The sequence below is a fragment of the Podarcis bocagei genome (genome assembly GCF_964188305.1).
Source record: "Podarcis bocagei genome assembly, chromosome: 14".
NCBI lineage: Eukaryota > Metazoa > Chordata > Lepidosauria > Squamata > Lacertidae > Podarcis > Podarcis bocagei.
The window spans coordinates 54,324,005-54,348,303 of NC_138139.1; the positions used below are offsets into that span (position 1 = coordinate 54,324,005).

General features: G+C 48.4%; 2 protein-coding genes across 2 annotated transcripts in view; one reads left to right on the top strand and one right to left on the bottom strand.

Annotated features, from left to right (window-relative positions):
• Window positions 1–23,314, top strand: AP5Z1 (adaptor related protein complex 5 subunit zeta 1). Its single transcript, XM_081169465.1, has 17 exons — window positions 1–156; window positions 2,280–2,417; window positions 2,726–2,912; window positions 3,204–3,348; window positions 4,951–5,060; window positions 5,408–5,576; window positions 7,141–7,281; window positions 8,678–8,715; window positions 8,818–8,980; window positions 10,056–10,234; window positions 10,835–10,977; window positions 12,012–12,158; window positions 14,138–14,249; window positions 17,276–17,373; window positions 18,992–19,124; window positions 19,702–19,916; window positions 22,682–23,314. Exons 1-17 carry the CDS (start codon window positions 116–118, stop codon window positions 22,950–22,952), a joined length of 2,430 nt encoding a protein of 809 aa, XP_081025591.1. The 5' UTR covers window positions 1–115; the 3' UTR covers window positions 22,953–23,314.
• Window positions 1–24,299, bottom strand: part of LOC308572870 (uncharacterized protein) — a gene marked incomplete at its 5' end in the record, with an annotated part of 179,729 nt that overhangs the window by 11,629 nt on the left and 143,801 nt on the right. The window lies entirely within an intron of this gene.

Consider the following 24,299-nt stretch of genomic DNA (forward strand, 5'->3'; position numbering starts at 1 on the left):
CAGAAGTGTTAGGGCGGAGAATAACCCGGAAGTAAAGGAAGCGCTGGCTGTGCACCCCCAAAATAAGTCCGGACTCCCTTCCCCCCTCCCCCCATTTTTCTTTTTGGAAAATAGGATGTATTCCGCGGGGACGGAGAGCTTCTTGCGCCAGGCCAGGTAGGGAGAGGCAAAATGGGGGGGGGGCTGGGGAAGGGGGAGCCACGGGGGAGGGAGCAGAAGCCCTCCAGAGGCTTTAGGTTCCAGCTGCTTCTTTGGGGGAGGCTGAGTTGGGGCTTGCCAGCTTCCTCTTCTTTATTAATATTACTACTATTATGTATTTATTTATTTGTGCCCCGCCTTTTGCCCTGGGAGATACTCTTTCTTTTCTTTTCTTTTTTGCTTTTTGAGTGCTTTATTGATTGAACACTTTGTAACAGAAAACTGTACAATAGATATTCTAAACAAAATGAGAAATACAAAATAAACGGTTCTTCATTCTTCAACTAATGCATGCTTTGGACATCCAAAGTACTGTTAGATAGATAGATAGGTATTTTCTTTTCTTTCTTTTTTCAAGCTGTAATGCTTTGAGATAAGGATTTGCTGTATAAATAAAATGAACTGGGTATACAAGAAGGGGAGGTATGAGGAGGTCGGGGAAATATGTTATTAGAAAATAAGTTGTGAAATTTATGTGTTTTTGTTTTTATGTTTGCTTTTTTCTTTTTGTTTGTAAAAAAATTGGAAACTCTAATAAATATTTTTTTTATTAAAAAAAGATAGATAGATAGATAATTTATTACGGTCGGAGACCAGCCTTATAAAACACATATGAGGGTGTAGCAGGAACCCCCCCCACCCCAATCATTCTGTTTGTACAAACTTCACACACACTCACACTCACACACTACATACGCCACATTTCTGTTATAAATTCATAGAAAATCAACCATACATCGGATTTGCACTGTTCCATTTTATTTTACTCCATATGACAAGGACTATCGAAGGGGGGGGGTGGCTTGGTTCTGGTCAGCCATAATCCCTTCACCATCCCAGCACATCCACAGGAGCCCTGCCCAGTTGCTATGTCAACCCTGATGATCCCAGACAGAAGACAATCAGGATCACAAAGAACTTGCATATGGGAGTGGATTCAGCATGGACTGGAACAAAGGACAATGATCAGATCTTCCCTCTGGGGGCAGGAAACTGCAAACTCCCCTTTGTCTCATGGAAGCGACTCATGGGCAGGGGGAAAGGAGGAACCAGCCAGGTGACAGGACACTCAGGTTACCACCACAACTCCTCCCTCAACCCCTCCTTTCTGTAATGTATGCATGATGTCAACCCCTCCTTTCTGTAATGTATGCATGATGTCAACCCCTTCTGTAATGTATGCATGATGTCAACCCCTCCTTTCTGTAATGTATGCATGATGTTTCTGGGGCTGGGCTTGACCTGGAGGATGGGAATTTCAAAAGTCTTTATAAGACCTTGCACACCATTTTTCCTGGGTCCTTCCTCTCTCCTGCAAGTGAGGGGAATACCCTGTTGCAACAGTTCAATAAAGGCCAAGCCTACAGGCTGCTGTTTTGCTCCAAGTTATCCTGGTTGGTGTCTTTGTTTTTGTCCAACAGAGCCCTTGGATTTTTCCGGTAACAAGGGTACAATCCCAGAAGGAAAACAAACATTTAAAACAATGTACAACAATAAATTTAAAATTTATAAATGCGAAAAGCTTAAAACTTTAATCCAAAGTACTGTATTTTAATATTTTGTTGGAAGCCGCCCAGAGTGGCTGGGGAAAGAAACCCAGCCAGATGGGCGGGGTATAAATAAATTATTATTAACTTATTGCAACAGCCCTGTGAGGGGAGGTTATGTTGAGAGGCAGTGACTGACCCAAGGACACCAGGGAGCTTCACGGGATTCTGTGAAATGTGGAGACTTCCTCTTGGTTAAGATATAAGGACACAGAAAGAGCCTTGCTTTATCAGGCCAGTGGCCCATCTATCCTGTTCTCACAGTGGCCAATCAGATGCCTCTGGAAAACATGCAGTGCTCTGGTTTGCTCCTTGCAAACCATTTTCATAATGGAAATATAAGAGTATGCAAGGGTCTGTCTGGTGCTTTGCCAGCCCACGAGCCATCCAGCCCATCCAGTTGTCACTGAAGTTGCCAGCAGAGTCTTTCCCAGCCCAGTGTATGGCAAAGCAACTACTGTCGTGGTTGGCAAAGGCCTGATGTGGAAGTTTGCAAAACGGAGATTTCTTAATTTCTATATGCTTTCCTATTAGGGAGATCCAGGATGAAGAACTGAGAAAATTCATTTCACGAATCACAGGCTTTCTCCAAAATCAAGACTTCGGAAATGAGACTGTCGATAGCTTGCAAAGACTGTTTTTGATCGTCTCAGCCACTAAATATGGACGGAAGTAAGTGAAGGCAAATGCTGGTTTTAATAAGTCCAAGCAAACATCTGTAGCATATTTATAGCTCTGTTAATCAAATGCTACAAGTGTCTCCGTAGAACTATGATGTGAGTGGCTTTCCTTACCTTGGGCTGGTTCCCTTTCATACTGGTGTTCAGTCAGTAGAATATAACAAATATTAAAACATCTTACAGTGCAATGCTATACATGGCTTCCCAGTTTGACTTACTTCCAGATATGTGTGCATTGATTGCACCCTTAGCTTCTCTTCATTTTGTGTTCGCTGCTTATGTTGATGATGCTTTTTGCAGGATAGATGGCAAATTTCTGGAACTTCTGCAGACAGTGTTGCATCTGCCAAAGACGCCTGAGCAGGTCCAGTTTCTTTGTGCTGCCATCCTGAGAGAGACGTCACTTTGTAATGATTTATCTGTGTCTTGGGATAACATCCAGGACACCAAGCTCCGGAGCCTGGCCTTCTCCATCGTGCTAGCCCAGGTAAGTGAACTGTGATTCTGGAAAGACCACAGTTTGGTTCTTTGCTTTGTTTCCCTGTGACTGTGGCCCGTTTCACACCCAGATTTTGGACATGGTATAGTTTTTTCTTGCCGTTTTTTAAAAATGCTCCCCCATCTGGCGAGATCTGGTCTATGCCAAATTCCAGGCACCCTAAACTTTTTTTAGTTGTTCACTCAGAATCTTAAATGAATTGCCAGAGGGCAGGTGCCTTTTGCGTAAGCTCAGCCTCTGTGGCTTGTGAGCCTTCAAAATCTTTGCTTTTATCCAAAGGGCAGTAAAAAGGCAGTGGTGGAAGCTTTTGGGCAGCGTGTGGTGAAAGTCCTGGAAGGCAGGCTTCCTGAAGGTCAAAATGCACGGCACCTTCTCCCCCTCCTTTCAAAAATCATCAGCTTTCTACCGATGAGCCTTAATGAAGGTAAGTGCAAGAAGTGGGCAGGCTGGTTGGATCTACTTTGGTTTTTTTACTAGAACCCCAACCTCTGAGCTGAGGAACTGAACTAATCTGAGAGTCCTTTCACACAAAACTTCAATCTTGGTTAGCGTTCCTCATTTTACGAGTCTTGTTCAGGTGCTATTCTGAGACCCTAGGGGGTGTGAAATCCTTGCGTATCTCCTAGAGATCTGCCGGTAGACCCAGATCTGCCTTCCGTCCACCCTCCTGTAGAAAACAACCAAGTTAGTTTGAGGCTGGGACTTTGAACATTTGTTTTAGTCCTTTGAAATTGTAAACCACTGTGGGTGCCTCAGCAGAAAGGCAGTATATCGTTCAGCCCAGACACTGAGGTCCAGCTCCAAGGGCCTTCTGGAGGTTCCCTCACTCAGAGAGGTGAGGTGAGGTTACAAGGAACCAGGCAAAGAGCCTTCTCAGTAGTGGCGCCCTCCCTGTAGAACACCCTCCCACCAAATGTCAAGGAAATAGATAGATAGATAGATAGATAGATAGATAGATTCTTTATTGTCATTACACTAGTGCAACATTGCACAAGTGCAACGAAATTGGATGCCATCCCTTAAAAACAGTAAAAGCAAAACAACAACAACAACCAAACAAACCACCTTCCAACCACACCCACCCCCACCCCCAAAAACTCCCAGATCTCACTATCGAGTTACAGCATTCAAAAAGGCCACAGCTCTTGGATAGAAACTTGGATAAACAACTATCTGACTTTTAGAAGACATCTGAAGGCAGTCCTGTTTAGGGAAGTTTTTTTTATGTTTGATCGTGTTTTTAATATTCTGTTGGGAGCCACCCAGAGTGGCTGGGGAAACCCAGCCAGATGAGTGGGGTATAAATAATAAAATCATTATTATTGTTATTATTATTCAGACTAGTCTTCCCCAGTGTAGAGCATGGCGTATGTTTTGGCCATGCCAAATTTGGTACTGTGGGTTTTGTCATCCAGAACCTCAGGAGGGGAGCAGTTTGAAGAAGGTTTTTAAAATGTTTTGAACCATGCTGAGGTCTGTGGATGAAGGGCAATATACTTAATAATAATAATATTAATAACCTAGACACTGCCAATGTCTAAAGCAGGTAGCTGTTCTGCTCTGCTTAGGCAGTCACCCAATATATTTTCAGCCAATATTACAGAGATGAGGTTTTAGAGGCTAAGGGGTTTGCTGTTTCGCAGGAGCAATTAAGTGCCATAAACATAGGCTGCAGCCAGCCCAATGTAATTAGGAAATGCTGGAGGTGTTTATAGAAGGGTAGTCTCTTCTGGTTCCTGGTAAGAATCCCAGTTCCAGCCTCTTTTCTCCACAGATGAGGATGCGTGGGTAGAATAAATTGTGGGTGTCAAAGATGCAAATTCACAGGAACAGCTCTTCTGTTGATCTGCAGAGTTTTCTTGCTCCTGGCCCCAAGCACTAAGCTCTTCTCTGGACAGTGTAGGGACAGATGAAGCTGTAGGTGGACCCGAGGCTGCCTGATGGTGAACCATTGGAATTGCCAAGGCTCCCCACAGTCGTCCTCTGTTGTGTCTTCCTGACGGGCTGTGTTGCTTTCGATCCATAGATCAGATCAACCTGCTCAGCAAAAGGATGGTGGACTGGCTGAGGTATGCCAGCGTCCAGCAAGGAGTCCCCCAGTCCTCAGGAGGCTTCTTCAACCCTCGAGCAAGACAGGTGCGGAACTGCAGCTCCAGGGGGCATGAACCCGGGCTTGCTTTTTAAGAGAAGGCACATGGAAAAACCACCCAGCGAGTCAAGTGCACAGACGCAGATTCTGCACTGGGGTGACCCTGAATCCTGCCCTTCCTCCAAGGAGCTTGGAGCGACTTGCATAGTAGTTCACCTTTGCCCTGGGAGTTTCCCCCAGGCATCCAGTTGGCCACTGTGAGAACAGCAGGACGCTGGACAAGGTGGACCACTGGTCTGATTCTCATGTCTGGCCTTTAAACACCTGGGCTCTCTGGTCCTGATTCTCTGCTTTCTAAGTAGCGGCTTACCCTGCTCTTTCTTCCGCCCCACAGCCTGGCCCCATCATGGAGGTGGACGGCACAGCCACCACGGACTTCTTCACTGTGCTCTCAGTCGGCCAGTATTACACAGAAGACCAGTGGTTCAACATGCAGGCCTTCTCCATGCTGCGGAAGTGGCTGCTGTGCTACGGGAGCAACGGAGCTAGTAGTCCAAATTCAGGTAAGGATCTAGAGAGGTGGAGGGGAGGGCACTGTGCATACAGCCAATGAGGAACATGATTGGCAGCCGCCGTCAACACATCTGCTGTTATGGTAAGACACCAAGGGATCAGATGGCGAACAGCATTGTTTACAGCAGCATGCTCCATACCGGATAGATAATAAATACAATATTAAGTAAAGGTAAAGGGACCCCTGACCATTAGGTCCAGTCGTGACCGACTCTGGGGTTGCAGCGCCCATCTTACTTTATTGGCCCAGGGAGCCGGCGTACAGCTTCCGGGTCATGTGGCCAGCATGACTAAGCCGCTTCTGGCAAACCAGAGCAGTGCACAGAAACGGCGTTTACCTTCCCGCCGGTACCTATTTATCTACTTGCACTTTGACGTGCTTTCGAACTGCTAAGTTGGCAGGCGCAGGGACCGAGCAATGGGAGCTCACCCTGTCACAGGGATTCGAACCGCTGACCTTTTGATCGGCAAGTCCTAGGCTCTGTGGTTTAACCCACAGCGCCACCCGCGTCCCACTAAATACAATATTATTGGTTTGTTATAATGGGGGGGGGGGCTTTTGTTTTGGGTTGATATGTTATTTGTATTTCTTAAAAAAACAAAACCTCTCTCTCTATAAATATATAGTGAAGAGAGTGTGACTTTCCAATCATGAATTAAACCACGAGGTCTCACGAGGAGAGGTTTCCTGTTGCAGCTCTGCACAACCCAATGCTTATTCCAATGGGCTTCTGATGGGGCGGCTAAGTTGTGCTGTGTCTCTGCATTGAGTGTGATTAGACCATTCAATTGCACCTCATGCAGAGAGGCAGTAGAGTTAGCGGCCCTTAGAGGAACTGTGCCCAGAACAGGGACTCAAGCAGAAACATTGGGGTGGGCAAAGAAGTTAGGCCCTTCTAAGTCTAGGCAGTGTATTTGTTAGGTTTTTTTCCTTCCTGTCTTTAATTATTTTCTTTCTCCTTAATTTTTTTTCCTTATCTTGTAGAAGACAAGCTGCATAAAATGTGAGATTGTGTCAGGCTGAATTTATTGATTGTGTTTTGCTGATTTGGAATGTTTTGTACGCTCTTATTTGATTTTAAGTTAATAAAATTACTAGAAAAAGAAACCGAGGAAACCTTTCACTGACTCATCTTGCCCCATCTTTCTGTTTGCGTGTGTGATTTTTAATCGTATAGAGAACAAGCAGAAAATATAAAGTTGACATATAACCTCACCCCATAACAAAACAGGAGTTAGGACCATAAATAAGAAAACTATACATCAGTGAGAAGCAAAAATAGGTACAAATAGAAGAATAGGAGCTGAATCTTAGCAGAAGACAGGGAGGAGATCAGGCAAGCCAAATTGCCCTGGCGATTGCCAACAGATGTTTTTGTCTGTGTGATTCAGAGGTATATAAAACAAAGTCCCACCATATTGCACTCAAAGACTGCGGCTGCTCTTTACCCTGCAGCAAACGTAGGTTGTGGGAAATCTTTTTTCAAGACTGCGATGTTCCTACAGCACGCTTGCATGAATAAACTGCTCACCTTGTCCCCACTTTCTTTGCAGATGATAAATCGGAGGTGGACGGCTCCGTCATGTCCATGGTCTCTGTCACCTCCACCTCCAGCCGCCTGCTCCCCCCCAAGGAACGCTTGCGGGAAAAGGCCTTTGAGTACTGCCAGCGGCTTATAGAGCAAAGCAACCGCCGTGAGTCCCCTTTTCTGTGCTTGGCTTGTTTCCTGCTGGTGAGGGTGACAAGAGATTTAGGGACGCTGTTTGCACTTCCACGCCTTCTCTTTTCCGTCTCCTATTTCGCACTGTAACTTGCACAGAAATTAATTTTTTTATTGCACCCATATTTCTGAATCCCCTTCTGGAGTCTTTCCTCCCAACTATTCCTCCAGTTGTCTGTGGGGAAGGAAAGGTCCAGCTTTTCCAGGAGAAGCAGCAGGTGGAGGTGTCTGTTTTGGCTCACATGCCGACTCAGTTGCCACAAGCTAGGTATGTTTAACTTGGAGAAGAGGAGACTGGGAGGTGCCGTGATAGCCACCTTAAATATCTGAAGGGCTGGCACGTAGAAGATGGAGCAAACTTGTTTCCTGCTGCTCCAGAGGGCGGGACCCAAACTAAGGATTCAAATTGCAAGAAGAGAGATTCTTACTTAGCATCAGGGAGAACTTCCTGATGATAAGAGCTGTTTGGGCATGGAAAGCTTGTTTAGGGCAGCTTTTAATGTTTGATGCATTACTGTATTTTAATATTTTGTTGGAAGCTGCCCAGATTGGCTGGGGAAGCCAAGCCAGATGGGCGGGATATAAATAATAAATTATTATTATTATTATAAAGAGTCCCTCGGGAGGTGGCAAACTCTCCTTCCTTGGAGGTTTTTAAACAGAGGTTGAAGGGCCACCTGTCAGGGGTTCTTTAGCTGCCATTCCTGCATCACAGGGAGTTGGACTAGATGGTGATGATGATGATGATACTTTTTTTATACCCCACCCATCTGGCTGGGTTTCCCCAGCCACTCTGTGCAGCTCCCAACAGAATATTAAAGACACAATAAAACATCAAACATTAAAAACTTCCCTAAACAGGGCTGCCTTCAGATGTCTTCTAAGAGTCAGATAGTTGTTTATTTCCTTGACATCTGATGGGAGGGTGTTCCACAGGGCGGGTGCCACCACCAAGAAGGCCCTCTGCCTGGTTCCCTGTAACCTCCCTTCTCACAGGGAGGGAACCGCCAGAAGGCCCTTGGCGCTGGACCTTGGTGTCCGGGCAAAATGATGGGGGTGGAGACACTTCTTCAGGGATACTGGGCCGAGGCCGTTTAGGGCTTTGAAGGTCAATATCAACACTTTGAATTGTGCTCGGAAACTTAACTGGGAGCCAACGTAGCTCTTTCAGGTTATATGGTCTCAGTGGCCACTCCCAGTCCCCAGTCCAGCTGCTGCATTCTGGATTAGTTGCAGTTTCCGGGTCACCTTCAAAGGAAGCCCCATGTAGAGCGCATTCCAGTAGTCCAAGCGGGAGATGACCCATGGGGTCCCTTTCCAAGTTCTATGTTTCTGTGGTTCTATGAGTTCAATTTTGTTTTGTCTGCCAGGGGCTCTGAAGAAAGCCGACGGGGAGCTTCAGAAAGCCGTAAGTAGCCTGAAGGAAGGTCTTGGGGCTTGAGCAGGGATCTTGGGCAGCCATTCCGGAATCCCTGACATTGACGTCTCTCCCCCTCTTTCCCTCTCACAGTGCCTTATTGAAGCCATCACCATCATGGATATCATTTGCAGACAGGACTCTTCCTACGTCTACCGCTCACTCTCCTGCCTGAAAAACGTGCACAGCCGGATCAGCGGGGACCTGTCTTATGCCAGGGTGCTGCTGCCCATTGCCCAGTTCTTTCTGAACCACAGTGAGTAAGGCTGGCCGGCTGAAGCGAAGCTCTGCCTCCGAAACAGCCTTGGTAGGGAGGGCAGCTGTGATGCCAGACAGCTTCTTCCACGGCCTCCCTTTCCCTCTCACTCTGCCCGGGGGAGGGAGGCCAGAGATGGGAGCCAAATGCCTGCCAGGGAGAGGCAGCAACTGCCTTGGAGATTTCTGTCCTTGCAGGGAGCAAGGGGCAGTTTGCTTGCCTTGCGTTTCCCTCTCGGCAAAAGCAGGAAGCTGAACTCCAAGCAATGCAAGGCAGGTGGCGGGAAGAACTTGGGTTTGCCACAAACTCACCCCCAGACATCAGGTCTAAACTGAGAAAGGGGCTTTTTATTAGAAAATGGGGAAAAGGGAAAGCAGAGAGGAATAATAATAATAATAATAAATTTTATTTATACCCCGCCCTCCCCAGCCAAGACCGGGCTCAGGGTGGCTAACACCAGGTAAAAACAATTGATTAAAATACAGCTTAAAAACAAGATTGAAATACAACATTAAAATGCAGCCTCATTTCAGTAGAAACTCAAATCAAAAACTTTTTGGGGATGAAAATGTCAAATCTTCACCAAGGCCAACTATCCAGACTGGTCCTACATGGGCCAGAAAAAAGCCAGGGAAGTCCCCAAATAGGAGTTCCATCGCAGAAGAAGAAAGCTAAAAGGAAAGAGGGGGAGGGGATCAAGTTGATTCCAAGCCAAAGGCCAGACGGAACAACTGTCTTACAGGCCCTGCGGAAAGGAATCGGATCCCGCGGGGCCCTGGTCTCATGAGACAGAGCGTTCCACCAGGCCGGAGCCAGTGTTGAAAAGGCCCTAGCTCTGGTTGAGGCTAATCTGACTTCCTTAGGGCCCGGGAACTCTAGGGTGTTGCTATTTATGGATCTTAAGGTCCTCTGTGGGGCATACTGGGAGAGGCGGTCCCATAGGTACGAGGGTCCTAGACCGTGAAGGGCTTTACGAAACACCCTCAGTTTCCTCCTCCCCAGGGCTGACTAAAGCAGGATGGAGAATGCTAAATTTATGCATGCTTATGTGTGTGTTTCTATCCTTGCTCCACAGGTGAGACGGCGGCTGTGGACTCCGAAGCTGTTTACAGGCACCTCTTCACCAGAGTTCCCGCTCAGCTTTTCCACAGCCCGATGCTGGCCTTTGAGTTTATCCAGTTCTGCAGGCACAACATTCGGTTCTTCACTGAGAAACTCAGCATCTTCCGACAGAACTTCCCAAACCTGTTCAAGGTACCTGGTAGAAAGACTCTCACGGGGCCTCATTGGCAGAAGTTAAAAGCTGTTGGAGAATGTGAAGGTGGCTTCTGCCTTTTCATCCAACTTCTCTTAGTTGGCTGTTTCTCAGGGCCATTATTATTATTATTATTACTATTATTATTTTTAACGTATTTATATGCAGCCTTCCTCCCAAGTTGAGATTCAAGGCAGCTTCCACCATTTAAAAGCGGCATTACGAAATACAAAGAAATAAAAACAAACTGGTTTAAAAACATCTAAATAACATTTAGAATTAGCAAAATTAAAATCCAGTTTGCGGGTGGCTCTGTGGTCTAAACCACTGAGCCTAGGGCTTGCCGATTGGAAGGTTGGCGGTTCGAATCCCCGTGATGGGGTGAGCTCCTGTTGCTCGGTCCCTACTCCTGCCAACCTAGCAGTTCGAAAGCACCTCAAAAAGTAGATAAATAGGTACCGCTCCGGCGGGAAGGTAAATGGCGTTTCCGTGCGCTGCTCTGGTTTCGCCAGAAGTGGCTTAGTCAGAATCCACTTGGGGTGTGGAGGGAGAGCAGGCCCACTCACTGCAATTTCATCTCGTTCCCCCCTCCCCTGCAGTTCCTGGCATGGAACAGCCCAGCCCTTATCGCCGATTATATGGACCTTCTGCCAGCCCTGCTTGGGACCGACACGGCTCTGGAGGTCTTCCACCTGCTGCTCGACTTGCCTTGTGTGGCAGTGGCGCTGGATGTCCAGCTGAGGTAATAGCTCTCCTCCCCGCAGCCTAGCGCCAGGTAGCGCAGAGTAATGGTATTACAGTGGTACCTTGGTTCTCAAGCTTAATCCGTTCTGGAAGTCCGTTCCAAAACCAAAGTGTTCCAAAACCAAGGTACGCTTTCCCATAGAAAGTAATGCAAAACGGATTAATCCGTTCCAGACTTTTAAAAACAATCCCTAAAACAGCAATTGAACATGAATTTTACTAACGGCCATTGATTCATAAATCAATTGATTCATAAAATGAAAGCAATAATGTTCAGTGTTCTGTACTATAAAATAAATAGGACAGTATTGTAGATGATAAAAATTAAAATTAATTTTTTTTCTTACCTGCACTGATGATAGTCATTGTTTGGATGGGGGGCTTTTATCCATTTCTGCAGTCACACAATCAATCTGAAGAAGTACGCATGCACACGAAAGCTCATACCAATAACAAACTTAGTTGGTCTCTAAGGTGCTACTGGAAGGAATTTTTTTATTTTGTTTCGACAATCAGTCAGTCAGTCAGTCAATCAGTAGATGAACTGGGTTCCACACAGTCACAAAAACAAATTAACCGAAAAAGCCTCAAAAACAAAAATGCAAAATAAATAGCAAAAACAAAAGCACCAAACTTAATCCGATCCGGAAGTCCATTTGATTTCCAAAATGTTCGAAAACCAAGGTGCAGCTTCTGATTGGTGCAGGTGCCCAGGAAACAATAGCTGACAGCTGCAACGGACGTTCAGCTTCCGAAAAACGTTAGAAATCTGGAACACGTACTTCCGGGTTTTCGGCATTTGAGAACCAAGGTACCACTGTACTATTTTATATTTATTTATACCCAGACCAGGACTCAAAGCGGCTGATCAGTTAAAATGGAAAAAGCTCATCCTTAGATGCACAGCTGAGCTAATATGCCTTTACAGGCTTGTAGTAAGGGGTGGGGGGCTACTTGTGGTCAAATTCCTCTGCATTTTTAACAGACGGTGCTTTTGAACAAGGTGCGCGTGGGCTTTTCGTCTGTTGCTAGGTCTGCCCTGACTCCTCTGCCTGAGAGGACTCCTGTGGACCCGGCTCTGAAGCCAGCCACCTGCCTGGAAGCTTACCGCCACCCGGACTACAGAGCCCTCTTCCAGTATCTCCTTCGGGTCGAGTCGGCTCCCGGAGACCCGGGCAGGTAAGAGGCCGTCCCTGAGACAAGCTGCTCTTCTTCATTTATTTGATGCTGTCTGTTTTGGGGGTACCCATACCTTGCCCGCTAAACCAAGTTCCCGAGGCATCTTATGATATAATCAAAGTACTGTTGTGGTTGGGGGGGGGGGTTGGCAAATCTTTTTCTTAATGATTTTCATTTTTTTGTCCAAATTGGTCACTAATTAAAACAAATTAAATTGAAACAAATTGACGTTTCCCCAAATATGAACAAATTTAACGTTTTTCCAAAGCTGACTTCCTGCACTCCCTCCTGGATGTGTTGATGGTTCTCCTTGGGGCTGCATCATAGAATCTTAAGAGTTGGAAGAGACCCCAGGGGTCATCTAGTCCAACCCCCCTGCAATGCTGGAATCTCAGCTAAAGCATCCCTGACAGATGGTCATCCAGCCTCTGCTTAAAAACCTCCAAGGAAGGAGAGTCCACAACCCCTGAGGGAGTCTGTTCCACTGTCAAACAACTCGTACTGCTCCTGATGTTCAGTCGGAATCTCATTTCTTGCAACTTGAAGCCCTGGGTTCGAGTCCTGCCCTCCAGAGCAGGAGAAAACAAACTGGCTCCATCTTCCATGTGACAGCCCTTCTTCTATCTTAAGATGTGATTAAAAATCTCCAAGGAAGGAGAGGCCACCACCTAGAATCATAAAATCATAGAATCATAGAGTTGGAAGAGACCACAAGGGCCATCGAGTCCAACCCCCTGCCAAGCAGGAAACACCATCAGAGCACTCCTGACATATGGTTGTCAAGCCTCTGCTTAAAGACCTCCAAAGAAGGAGACGCCACCACACTCCTGGGCAGCAAATTCCACTGTCGAACAGCTCTTACTGTCAGGAAGTTCTTCCTAATGTTTAGGTGGAATCTTCTTTCTTGTAGTTTGGATCCATTGCTCCGTGTCCGCTTCTCTGGAGCAGCAGAAAACAACCTTTCTCCCTCCTCTATGTGACATCCTTTTATATATTTGAACATGGCTATCATATCACCCCTTAACCTCCTCTTCTCCAGGCTAAACATGCCCAGCTCCCTTAGCCGTTCCTCATAAGGCATCGTTTCCAGGCCTTTGACCATTTTGGTTGCCCTCCTCTGGACACGTTCCAGTTTGTCAGTGTCCTTCTTGAACTGTGGTGCCCAGAACTGGACACAGTACTCCAGGTGAGGTCTGACCAGAGCAGAATACAGTGGCACTATTACTTCCCTTGATCTAGATGCAATACTCCTATTGATGCAGCCCAGAATTGCATTGGCTTTTTTAGCTGCCGCGTCACACTGTTGGCTCATGTCAAGTTTGTGGTCAACCAAGACTCCTAGATCCTTTTCACATGTACTGCTCTCAAGCCAGGTGTCACCCATCTTGTATTTGTGCCTCTCACTTTTTTTGCCCAAGTGCAATACTTTACATTTCTCCCTGTTAAAATTCATCTTGTTTGTTTTGGCCCAGTTCCTCTCGTGGGATTCTGTTCCACTGCTGAACAGCTCATACTGTCTGAAAGTTCTTCCTGATGTTGAGTCGGAATTTCCTTTCTTGCAGCTTGAAGCCATGGGTTTGAGTCCTGCCCTCCAGAGCAGGAGAAATCAAGCATGCTCCCTCCTCCGCCACTGGCAAGAAGCCAGTGTGGTGTAGTGGTTAAGAGCGGTAGTCTTGTAATCTGGGGAACCGGGTTCGCGTCTCCGCTCCTCCACATGCAGCTGCTGGGTGACCTTGGGCCAGTCACACTTCTCTGAAGTCTCTCAGCCCCACTCACCTCACAGAGTGTTTGTTGTGGGGGAGGAAGGGAAAGGAGAATGTCAGCCACTTTGAGACTCCTGAAGGGGAGTGAAAGGCGGGATATCAAATCCAAACTCTTCTTCTTCTTCCATGTGACGGCCCTTAAGATTTGCCCCTTTGGTCTGCAGCCAGACTCTTCTGATGCTCTTATGGGTTCTTCCATTGTGATCCCCCCCCCAGGTTGACTCCCATCCGCCAGCTCCTGGGATCCATGGCCAGTTCCCCTCGCGTGGTGCAGTGTGCGGAGAGCGTCCCTGTCTTATTGCAGCTCTACTTTGGAGTCGTAGCCGAGGTAAGGTTTGCTTCCTCCATGCAAGGATCTGTTTCAGTTTCATTTCCTCCAATACGCCTGCTTCAGTGAAGGTTTTAAACTAGGGCTTTAAAGCACTGTGAAATTTGAGAAGTATTGTTAAAAGGGAATAGAAAAAGAAAGGTTTAAATAATGACAATACAAACTTAAGGAATGCGCAACTTAATGACTATGGACGATTTACGGAAAAGCTGAAGGAAGTCCAGAAAAGAAATACTTTGTGAAAAATTGGATGTGAAATTATTGTGTGTTTTTGTTGTAAATTAATAAAAATTATTATATAAAAAATAAAATAAACTTGGGCTTTAAAAATTGAAACATCAAAAGTGCATCCAATGCTTAGTTATCTGGATTCCTCCCCTCCTCCCAAATCTGTATTCAGCTCCTGTTTTGATTCCAGAGTGTAGGAGGGCATTTACTGTGGCCAGCATCATGGCACTCAGTCTTCTACAAGGCTGGATTATTCCATTTTACGCTTGAAACAGCCTTGAGGAGTGATGTCGGAGAGAGAGAGAGAGAGAGAGAGAGGTTGCTGATTTCTGCCTGCTGACCATGCAGACTGGCACTTGCTTCTGAGTAAGCATGCAGAGGATGGCATCTTTAGGCCACAGTCCTCAACACACTTACTAGGTAGTAAAGGTAAAGGACCCCTGGACGGTTAAGTCCAGTCAAAGGCAACTATGGGGTTGTGGCGCTCATCTCACTTTCTAGCCGAGGGAGCCGGCGTTTGTCCACAGACAGCTTTCCGGGTCATGTGGCCAGCAGGAATAAACCGTTTCTGGCACAACGGGACACCGTGACGGAAACCAGAGCACACAGAAATGCCGTTTACCTTCCCGCTGCAGCGGTACCTATTTATCTACTTGCGCCAGTGTGCTTTTGAACTGTTAGGTTGGCAGGAGCAGGGACTGAGCAACGGGAGCTCACTCCGTCATGGGGATTCGAACCGCCGACCTTCTGATCTGCAAGCCCAAGAGGCTCAGTGGTTTAGACCACAGCGCCACCCATGTCCCTTTACTAGGTAGTAAGCTTCAGGGAGCACAGTGGGATTCTCTGCATCAGATTGCTGTTACCCAGTGTGCTTTGCGGCTGCATCAGGATTTGAACTTGGGTCTCCCTGGTCTAAGTCTAGCACTCAAACCACTAGACATGCCAGCTCTCAACCTGAATGTGGATTTGTTGTTTATTTATTTATTCTGGGAAGCCACAGCAGCACCATGGGTGCTGATGATGTGCTCATCTCTGTATAGTAAAGGATTTGCAGCTAACCAGGATGCGAAACCATGGTTTGAAGTGTGTTGGTAAGGCCTGGTTTGTGCTGCATCTGCTCCAGCTGAAAGCACTTTCCTGCTCCTCCAGCCTCTGCCCTTGCAAGCATCTGCCCCTGGTGTCACCTTGGACAAAGTTCCAGCAGGAAGGTCAAAGCCAGCAAACTAAGCCAGCTTCAGTGCACCTAGAATTATAGAATCATAGAATCATAGAGTTGGAAGAGACCACAAGGGTCATCGAGTCCAACCCCCTGCCAAGCAGGAAACACCATCAGAGCACTCCTGACATATGGTTGTCAAGCCTCTGCTTAAAGACCTCCAAAGTAGGAGACTCCACCACACTCCTTGGCAGCAAATTCCACTGTCAAACAGCTCTTACTGTCAGGAAGTTCTTCCTAATGTTTAGGTGGAATCTTCTTTCTTGTAGTTTGGATCCATTGCTCCGTGTCCGCTTCTCTGGAGCAGCAGAAAACAACCTTTCTCCCTCCTCTATGTGACATCCTTTTATATATTTGAACATGGCTATCATATCACCCCTTAACCTCCTCTTCTCCAGGCTAAACATGCCCAGCTCCCTTAGCCGTTCCTCATAAGGCATCATTTCCAGGCCTTTGACCATTTTGGTTGCCCTCCTCTGGGCACGTTCCAGTTTGTCAGTGTCCTTCTTGAATTGTGGTGCCCAGAACTGGACACAGTACTCCAGGTGAGGTCTGACCAGAGCAGAATACAGTGGCACTATTACTTCCCTTGATCTAGATGCTATACTCCTATTGATGCAGCCCAGAATTGCATTGGCTTTTTTAGCTGCCGCGTCACACTGTTGGCTCATGTCAACTTTATGGTCAACCAAGACTCCTAGATCCTTTTCACATGTACTGCTCTCAAGCCAGGTGTCACCCATCTTGTATTTGTGCCTCTCATTTTTTTTGCCCAAGTGCAATACTTTACATTTCTCCCTGTTAAAGTTCATCTTGTTTGTTTTGGCCCAGTTCTCTAATCTGTCAAGGTCATTTTGAAGTGTGATCCTGTCCTCTGGGGTGTTAGCCACCCCTCCCAGTTTGGTGTCATCTGCAAATTTGATCAGGATGCCCTTGAGTCCATCATCCAAGTCATTGAGAAAGATGTTGAATAAGACCGGGCCCAAGACAGAACCCTGTGGCACCCCACTAGTCACTCTTCTCCAGGATGAAGAGGAACCATTGATGAGAACCCTTTGGGATCTTAAGCTGACCCAAGTCCACAAGCCAGTTATTTCCCAGAAGAGGTGTCTGGTTAGCCCCTGTGAGAACAAGATGCTGGACTAGATGGGCCCCCTTTGGCCTGATCCTGCAGCCTCGTCTCATATCCTTAGCGAGGGTCAGTGGTAACCCTGGTCTGGTGGTTTGGCTGCACCACCATGCCAGAATGCCGATGGGTGAACTGAAAAAGATCCCCTGTGTTGCAAAACAGAACAATCTGAAAAACATCAAGCAACACGTAGGCTAATATAATATATTGACTATCAAACTGTTTCAAAATTCAGAAGACGTGTAATATGTGCAGGGAGTCACAAACTAATAAGAGTCAAGTAACTATTCCATAAGCAGAATGCAGGTGGCTGGCAGATCTGCTCAGTAGATCTTTGTTGTAGCGGGTGATGGGATGAGTGCAGCATGCAAGGACCCGGGATTCTCCAGGACTCCCGGATCTTCCTTCGCTGAGTTAAGGCACTGAACGGTCCTGCTCTTCCTTCTTCTCCAGTTTGCAGATGGGGCTCTTGCAAACAAGCTGGTCCTGGCAATTCTGGAGAGGAGCGACCAGCTTTATGGAATCCCCACTTTCAAGGCAGAGGTGTACAGGTGAGTGTAGGCTCATCATCTCAGGTGGGGAAAGGGCAAAATCTACCATCTCCAGACTAGGGAGTTTTAAGCCCCGATAGCAACTGAAGCTCCTGGATGGAGTAGTTTTGTAATGTTTCTCCTTGGACCTTTCTCTCCATTGGAGCAGTTTTCTGATTTGATACTACATTGTCCCTTACAGTCAAGGTTCCTCTTGGGATATTATCTTTCTGTTCATCGCCCTGACCTATTGGTTGCTTACGTCTCTATCCCAAGTCTGGTAGAAAGTGGTCTATTCATTTGTTTTATTTATAAAAATATTTATTTACTGCTAATTCTTTTTTTAAAAAAAAATGGGAGCGGATTACATCAGTGCCACACAAAACTCATTTGATAAAAACCATATTAAAAAGTTTAAATCAGAAATCAGCTAACTTATTGTGGAAAGGTGTATTTCCTGCTTAGGCATGGCGGACGGGGGGGGGGGAAGCAAGCATTTAAAAGTTGAGACAGAAGTTGTCTACTGATCCTCTAGTGGCAGAGAGTTCCACAGGACTGGGCAGATGACGCTAAAGGCTTGGCTTCCAAGTGATGTGTATATTCTGTTGCAACTGAACTACTGACACTGTTCTGACCAAGTGTTCTTTAGCTGAAAAGGCTCCCCAAGTGGCTTACAAAAATTGGTAGTAAGGCAGTCTCTACTTCCAGGCTTGCAATCTCTTTAAGACACAACACACAAAGAAAAAAATGGTGGGAGGGAGAGAGGAAAAAACAAGCTCCATTCATGTTATTATGCCATTAACAAGCCGATAAACAGCTTTTAAAAAAATGCCTTGTGAGCCATGGAGACAGTAGTGCTTTTGGATAAGAAAAGCCTGAGGATGATTGATTGGAAGAAGAGGTGGCCCTTGAGAAAATGCCAGGGCAGCAACTTGACTAAAGAAGTGTTAATTGATTAATCACAGGAGACTGAGTCTGGCATCTAATTTTGCATATTGGGGGTGGGGGGGGGGAGGCTCTCTTTGCTTTCATATTGTGTGCATCTTCAGAGGCCTTCTTTCCTGTGCACACAAGAGAAAAGGAGAGAATGCCTCTCTTTTTTAAGTTCAGGTCTCTTAACTTAAATTTTTTCCTAGCTGCCGTTTATGCGAAGGTTCCAGGGTAAATGTACAAAAGTGAATAAAATCAATCCCCACAGCATGTAAATGCAGTTTAAAGTAAGCATTAAAAAAACAAGAGAAATCAGGCATACAAAACCACCCCAGAAATACAGTTCCCAAGAATTTCATCTACATGATACACATTTGTATTACAAAAAAATATCATTTAAAAAAATCTACCCTGCCAAATAAATCGAGAGCAAGTTTTTAGTTGATCTGAGGGTGTTTTGATGCGGCGAGTCCAACAGATGAATCCCTTTGGCATTGCAGCCCTAACTGATGCCTGCTCTCCTGGAGTGATTAAATCCTTTTCGGCAAGGCTTCTGCTGCCGCGAGAGCCTCTCCCAGACCCCACCCCAAACACCTCCTACCGAAAGCCTATTCAGAAGCAGAAAGTGGCCTAAACACTGTTTTGGAAGCCTTGCTTTGTGGGTTGCAGAGAACCCTGGTCACCCCGGCTGTCCTCTTTTCCCCACCAGGGTGATGAGCTCCCAGCTGTCAGTTCTGTGCAAGCTGCACCCTTCGCTGGTGGTGGAGCTGTCCCATCAGCTTTTGGAGTTTTCGGGAACGGTCACCAACATTCAGAGCAAAGAGGACCTCTTCACTGATGTGGTAAGCAGAAACCCACTTGGCGGGTAGGACCACCCCTACATTCCCATCTGGGATACTGATTATATCTCTTATTCTGGGAGAGGGGAGCCTGCTGGCCTTCCAGATGTTGCTAGACTCCATCTCCCATCATCCCTAAGTAAGTCAGCTGAGCCTCAACCAGAGCCAGGGCCTTTTCAACACTGTGGAGTTTGAAGGGACCACAAGAGTCATCTAATCCAAGCCCCTACAGTGTAGGAATCGCAAGTAAAGCACCCCTGACCTTTGTTTAAAAACCTCCAAGGAAGGAGAGCACCTCCACCTTCCTAGGAAGTTGGTTCTGCTGTCAAAACAGCTGATACCCTCCGAAAACTCCTCCTGGTTTCCAGTGTCTCCTCCTTTTCTCCTAAGGAGAACTGCTGGTCTCTCCCTGGCCAGGGACAGAGGAGGAGGCACCAGGTGCAGGCAAGTCGATTCCTGGTTAGTTCGCCCACCCCTAGAGTCCGCAGGCTTTCTCTGCTGCTCCCCTCTCACGTTTCTAGCCCTCTGTGAGGTAACGAGGTACGTATGCCCCCCTCTGAAGGAGTGTGCCTTCCCGCAGGTGTGGACCATTGGCGAGTACGCGTCCGTATCGCACGACAAGCGCTGCACGGTGGAGCAGATCAACCGGTTCTTTGAAGTCCTCGAGGCCATGCTCTTCGAGATCACACAGCTGCGGCCCTTGGCCAGCATCCCAAAATACTCTCCTCGCGCCATCGCCGTCCTCATGACCGCGCTCACCAAGCTGGCATCTCGCAGCCAGGACTTGATTCCAAGGTTTGAACCCGGGGGCAGATGGGCGGGGGGGAGCAGGACTGAACGTCCGCTCTGGTTTGCGTAAGAACTGGCGAGGACATCAGTTAGGGCTGGGCGATGTCTGGTTTTCAACATTGTGATATATCGCCAGCTAAACCTCTAGTTATACCGATATATCATGACGTAAGGATGGAGCTGGTTGGCTTCACAGTTTTTCCTGCATCGTGATTTCTGCCAGCGCCTGCTCTTGTGATTCGCCGAGCCAACAGAGTTTGCAGGAATCAAGTGAAGCATTGGCTGACTTCACGCCCCCCCCCCCATTGTGATTTTTGCAGAGCTATGCCCCCAGCCAGATGGGCAGGGTAAAAATAAAACTTCTTCTTCTTCTTCATATATTGCCAGGTCAAAAATTATGAAAGCGATACCACATTATGGACTTCAAACTGGTTTTGGATGATATTTTGATATATTGTCCGAAAGAAGTTTGAAGTCCATACTGTGATCTCGCTTTCATAATGTTTGGCCTGGCGATATATTGTGCCCTAGACACCAGCTTGATATGGTTGGGGTGCAGTTTGGTGGGGAAGCACCTACTCCTTGAAAGGACAGCAGCTTTCCCCAGCCTGGGCCAGATGTTTTGGAGCAGGGGTCAGCAACCTTTTTCAGCCGTGGGCCGGTCCATCGCCCCTCAGACCATGTGGTGGTCCAGACTATATTTTGGGGGGTGTGTGGAATGAACAAATTCCTATGCCCCACAAATAACCCAGAGATGCATTTTAAATAAAAGGACACATTCCACTCATGTAAAAACACACTGATTCCTGGACCGTCTGTGGGCCGGATTGAGAAGGCGATTGGGCCGGATCCGGCCTCCGGGCCTTAGTTCGCCTACCCCTGTTTTGGAGTATCACTTCCATCAGCCCCAGCCAGGTTGGGGAATTCTGATGTGAAAAGTCCCAGCATCTTAGGTAGTGAGAAAGACCTGCTGTTTTGCTAATCCACTGGCAGTCACCTAGACTTGGGGTGGGCAGGAGGCAGATCCCATGGGTGCTATCCTGTGCCTTGCCTCTCCCCCTCTTGGTCGTCGGCAGCAAAGCCTGGTCAGTAACACAGCCCTACTGGCCAGTCAGTACCAGATCTGGCTTTAGTGGCAGGTGGTTTGCAAGGATTTTTGCCTCCCAATCAGTGGCGTAGCGGGGGGGGGGGTGCGGGGGGGGCCCGGCCGCACTGGGCGTAACATCTGGGGGGGGGCGCTCGCACTCGCAGCTCTCTGCCCCTACCTGGCTCACTCACTCTCTCTCACTGCAGTGCTGGCTGTGCAAATCCGATCCGAGCCGCTGGGTCGCCGCCCACTGTGGAGGGGGGGTGCCAGGCGTGTGGTGCGGAGAGAGAGCGAGGGACTATCTGGGGGAGGGACAGTGCAGCGGCCGCCCAGCGCAGCACTGAGCGCAGGAGAGAACCACACCAGACCAGACCAGGCAGCAGCAAGAAGAAGCTGGCAGCGGCGGCAGGTTAGGGGTTAGGGGGCGCAAATTACTTGCCTTGCCCCGGGTTAGGGGGCGCAAATTACTTGCCTTGCCCCGGGTGCTGACAACCCACGCTACGCCGCTGCTCCCAATTGTCAAAGCAATAGCAACAGCTTCAAATTCCCTCCCAGAAAATTGCCAGAAGCTTGTGGGGTTTTGCTGCGATAAAACTTGCGCCCATGATTCTGACCACAAATCCCTGGGCTGAGCATATGCTCAGAGGCCCTCCATTCCTTGGCGTTTTCCTTTACCTGGCTGAGCTGCTGCCGTTTTCCACAGTGAAATACAAATTTCCCCCTGCAAAGCTTGAACCTGCCACCCCGAATGAGACCCTGTTGGACTGACAGGTGTGGCCAGTGAATTGCTTCGTAGGATTTTGGACCCGAGTCCTCCCTCCCAACTCAGTTCTGGTCCTTAGAGCTCCAGAGGAGCCTGGCTGCTCAGTCTGGCCAAAGCCCATCTTGCCCTGCAGCCGCTCCCCACAGTGGATCCCTATGGGAAACCTGCATCAACACAGAGGTGCTCTCTCCCCAATCACATTTCCCAGTGGCTGGTAGTCTGGGGCAAACCAGCACAGCCACCATGGGTAAAGGGACCCCTGACCATTAAGTCCAGTCGTGGACGACTCTGGGGTTGCGGCGCTCATCTCGCTTTATTGGCCAAGGGAGCCGACGTACAGCTTCCGGGTCATGTGGCCAGCATGACTAAGCCGCTTCTGGCAAACCAGAGCAGCGCACGGAAACGCCGTTTACCTTCCCGCCAGAGTGGTATCTATTTACCTACTTGCACTTTGAGGTGCTTTTGAACTGCTAGGTTGGCAGGAGCAGGGACCGAGCAATGGGAGCTCACCCCGTTGTGGGGATTCGAACCGCCGACCTTCTGATCGGCAAGCCCTAGGCTCTGTGGTTTAACCACGGTTAGTACCCATTATTAGCCTTGCCTAGTTTGCCTAATCCCACATTAATGGCCATCACTGCTTCTTGTGGCAGTGAGTTCCATAGTTCAACTAAGTATTTCCTTTGCCTTTCCCCCAAAACACTTTTCTTAACTTCCCCAGAACCCCTTACCTGGGTGAGGTGTGCAGGATATGTTGGAGATGGCAGGTGACCAGGTTTGGAGCCCACAGCCCCAGTGACCACCCCACTCCAGCAGGAAGCCTGTTTCTCCCTGCCCCAAAACCTTGGGGAGTGAGGGGTGCTCTCCTTCCCCCCCCCCCGCGAGGTGGCTCAGCCCCGCCCTTCTCCTCGTGTCTCCCCACAGGGTGTCCCTCTTCTTGTCCAAGATGCGGACCTTCATCCAGAACCCGGCCGTCTCCTCCACCTACAGCCCCGAGGACGCTGAGGCCATCCTGACCCGGGCCACGGAGCTGATGAACTTGCTGAAGATGCCCAGTGTGGCTCAGTTCGTGCTGACCCCGTCCCCCGAGGTCTCGAGCCCCCGCTTCCACCGCGACACAAACGTTTCCCTGCCTCTCGCCATGAAGGCAGCCAGTCAGATTCTGGAGAGGGGAGCAAGCTCCGTTCCTGGCTGAGTCCTTCAGATGGAAACGTATCGTCAAGGACTGTTGGCTGCATGGGGCTGCCAGAGGCGCAGGCAGAGTTTGGGAGGGTGTGGGACAGGACCCCCCCCCCCACCAACAGGGTGGAGGGAGTCTCTCTAGGGAAGGAATGTGGGCGAAGGAATGAAAATGGCCAAGTCAAACAATTTCCTTTTCGAAAACTGGCTTGATTCTTGCCAGACAAGGGATTCTGCCTCCCTTCTCTGACTTCTCAGGTGTTTCAATTTGCCTGTCCTGTGCTTGTGACTGGGCAGTTTGCAGATTTATTTCCGCAACCTTGTAATCAGTATTGTTGGATCTGGGCTTCCCTATGAATAAAATGTTGATTTGGCATAGCCAGGCGCAGTGCAGGCTTGCTCCTTGATCTGCTGCCTCAGAGAGCAGACTTCCAGGGGCAGAAGTCTCCCGGCTCCATCTTTGGGGTCTGAGTCTCTGGGCTCCCTTGGAGCAGCAAAGGGTTTGGGACGTTTCTGCACTCTCAGCCAGCCCCACGGGCAACTCTGAGCCAGTCTCCCATTCCTTTCCCCCAGCTCTCCTTAGCTTGATCCAGTTCAGAAAAGTCAGGGGTCTCAGCCCGGCTGAAGGTGTCAGGTGCAGTCCCTGACTGAAACCAAGGAGAGCCATTGCCAACCAGCGTTAATGGCGTTGACCTCAGCAAAACACCAGAAGGCCCTGCTGGATCAGGCCAGTTGGCCCCCTAGTCCAGAATCCTGTTCTCACCATGGCCGACCAGATGCCCTGGTGGGGAACCCGCAAGCAGGAGCTGCGCCCAAGACCCCTCTGCCCAGCTGCAGTTCTCAGCAATGCAGAGCTGTATAGATGGTCGGATACAGTAAAAGGTAAAGGACCCCTGGATGGTTAAGTCCAGTCAAAGGCGACTGTGGGGTTGTGGCGCTCATCTCGCTTTCAGGCCGAGGGAGTCGGCGTTTGTCCACGGACAGCTTTCCGGGTCATGTAGCCAGCATGACTAAACCACTTCTGGCACAACGAGAAACCATGACGGAAGCCAGAGCGCACAGAAACGCCGTTTACCTTCCCGCCGGAGCGGTACCTATTTATCTACTTGCACCGCGTGCTTTCGAACTGCTAGGTTGGCGGGAGCTGGGACCGAGCAACGGGAGCTCACCCAGTTGTGGGGATTCAAACCGCCGACCTTCTGATCGGCAAGCCCAAATGGCTCAGTGGTTTAGACCACAGCGCCACCCGTGTCCACCCTTTTACCTGTGATATAAAGGTAAAGGGACCCTTGACCATTAGGTCCAGTCGTGGCCGACTCTGGGGTTGCGGCACTCATCTCGCTTTATTGCCCGAGGGAGCCGG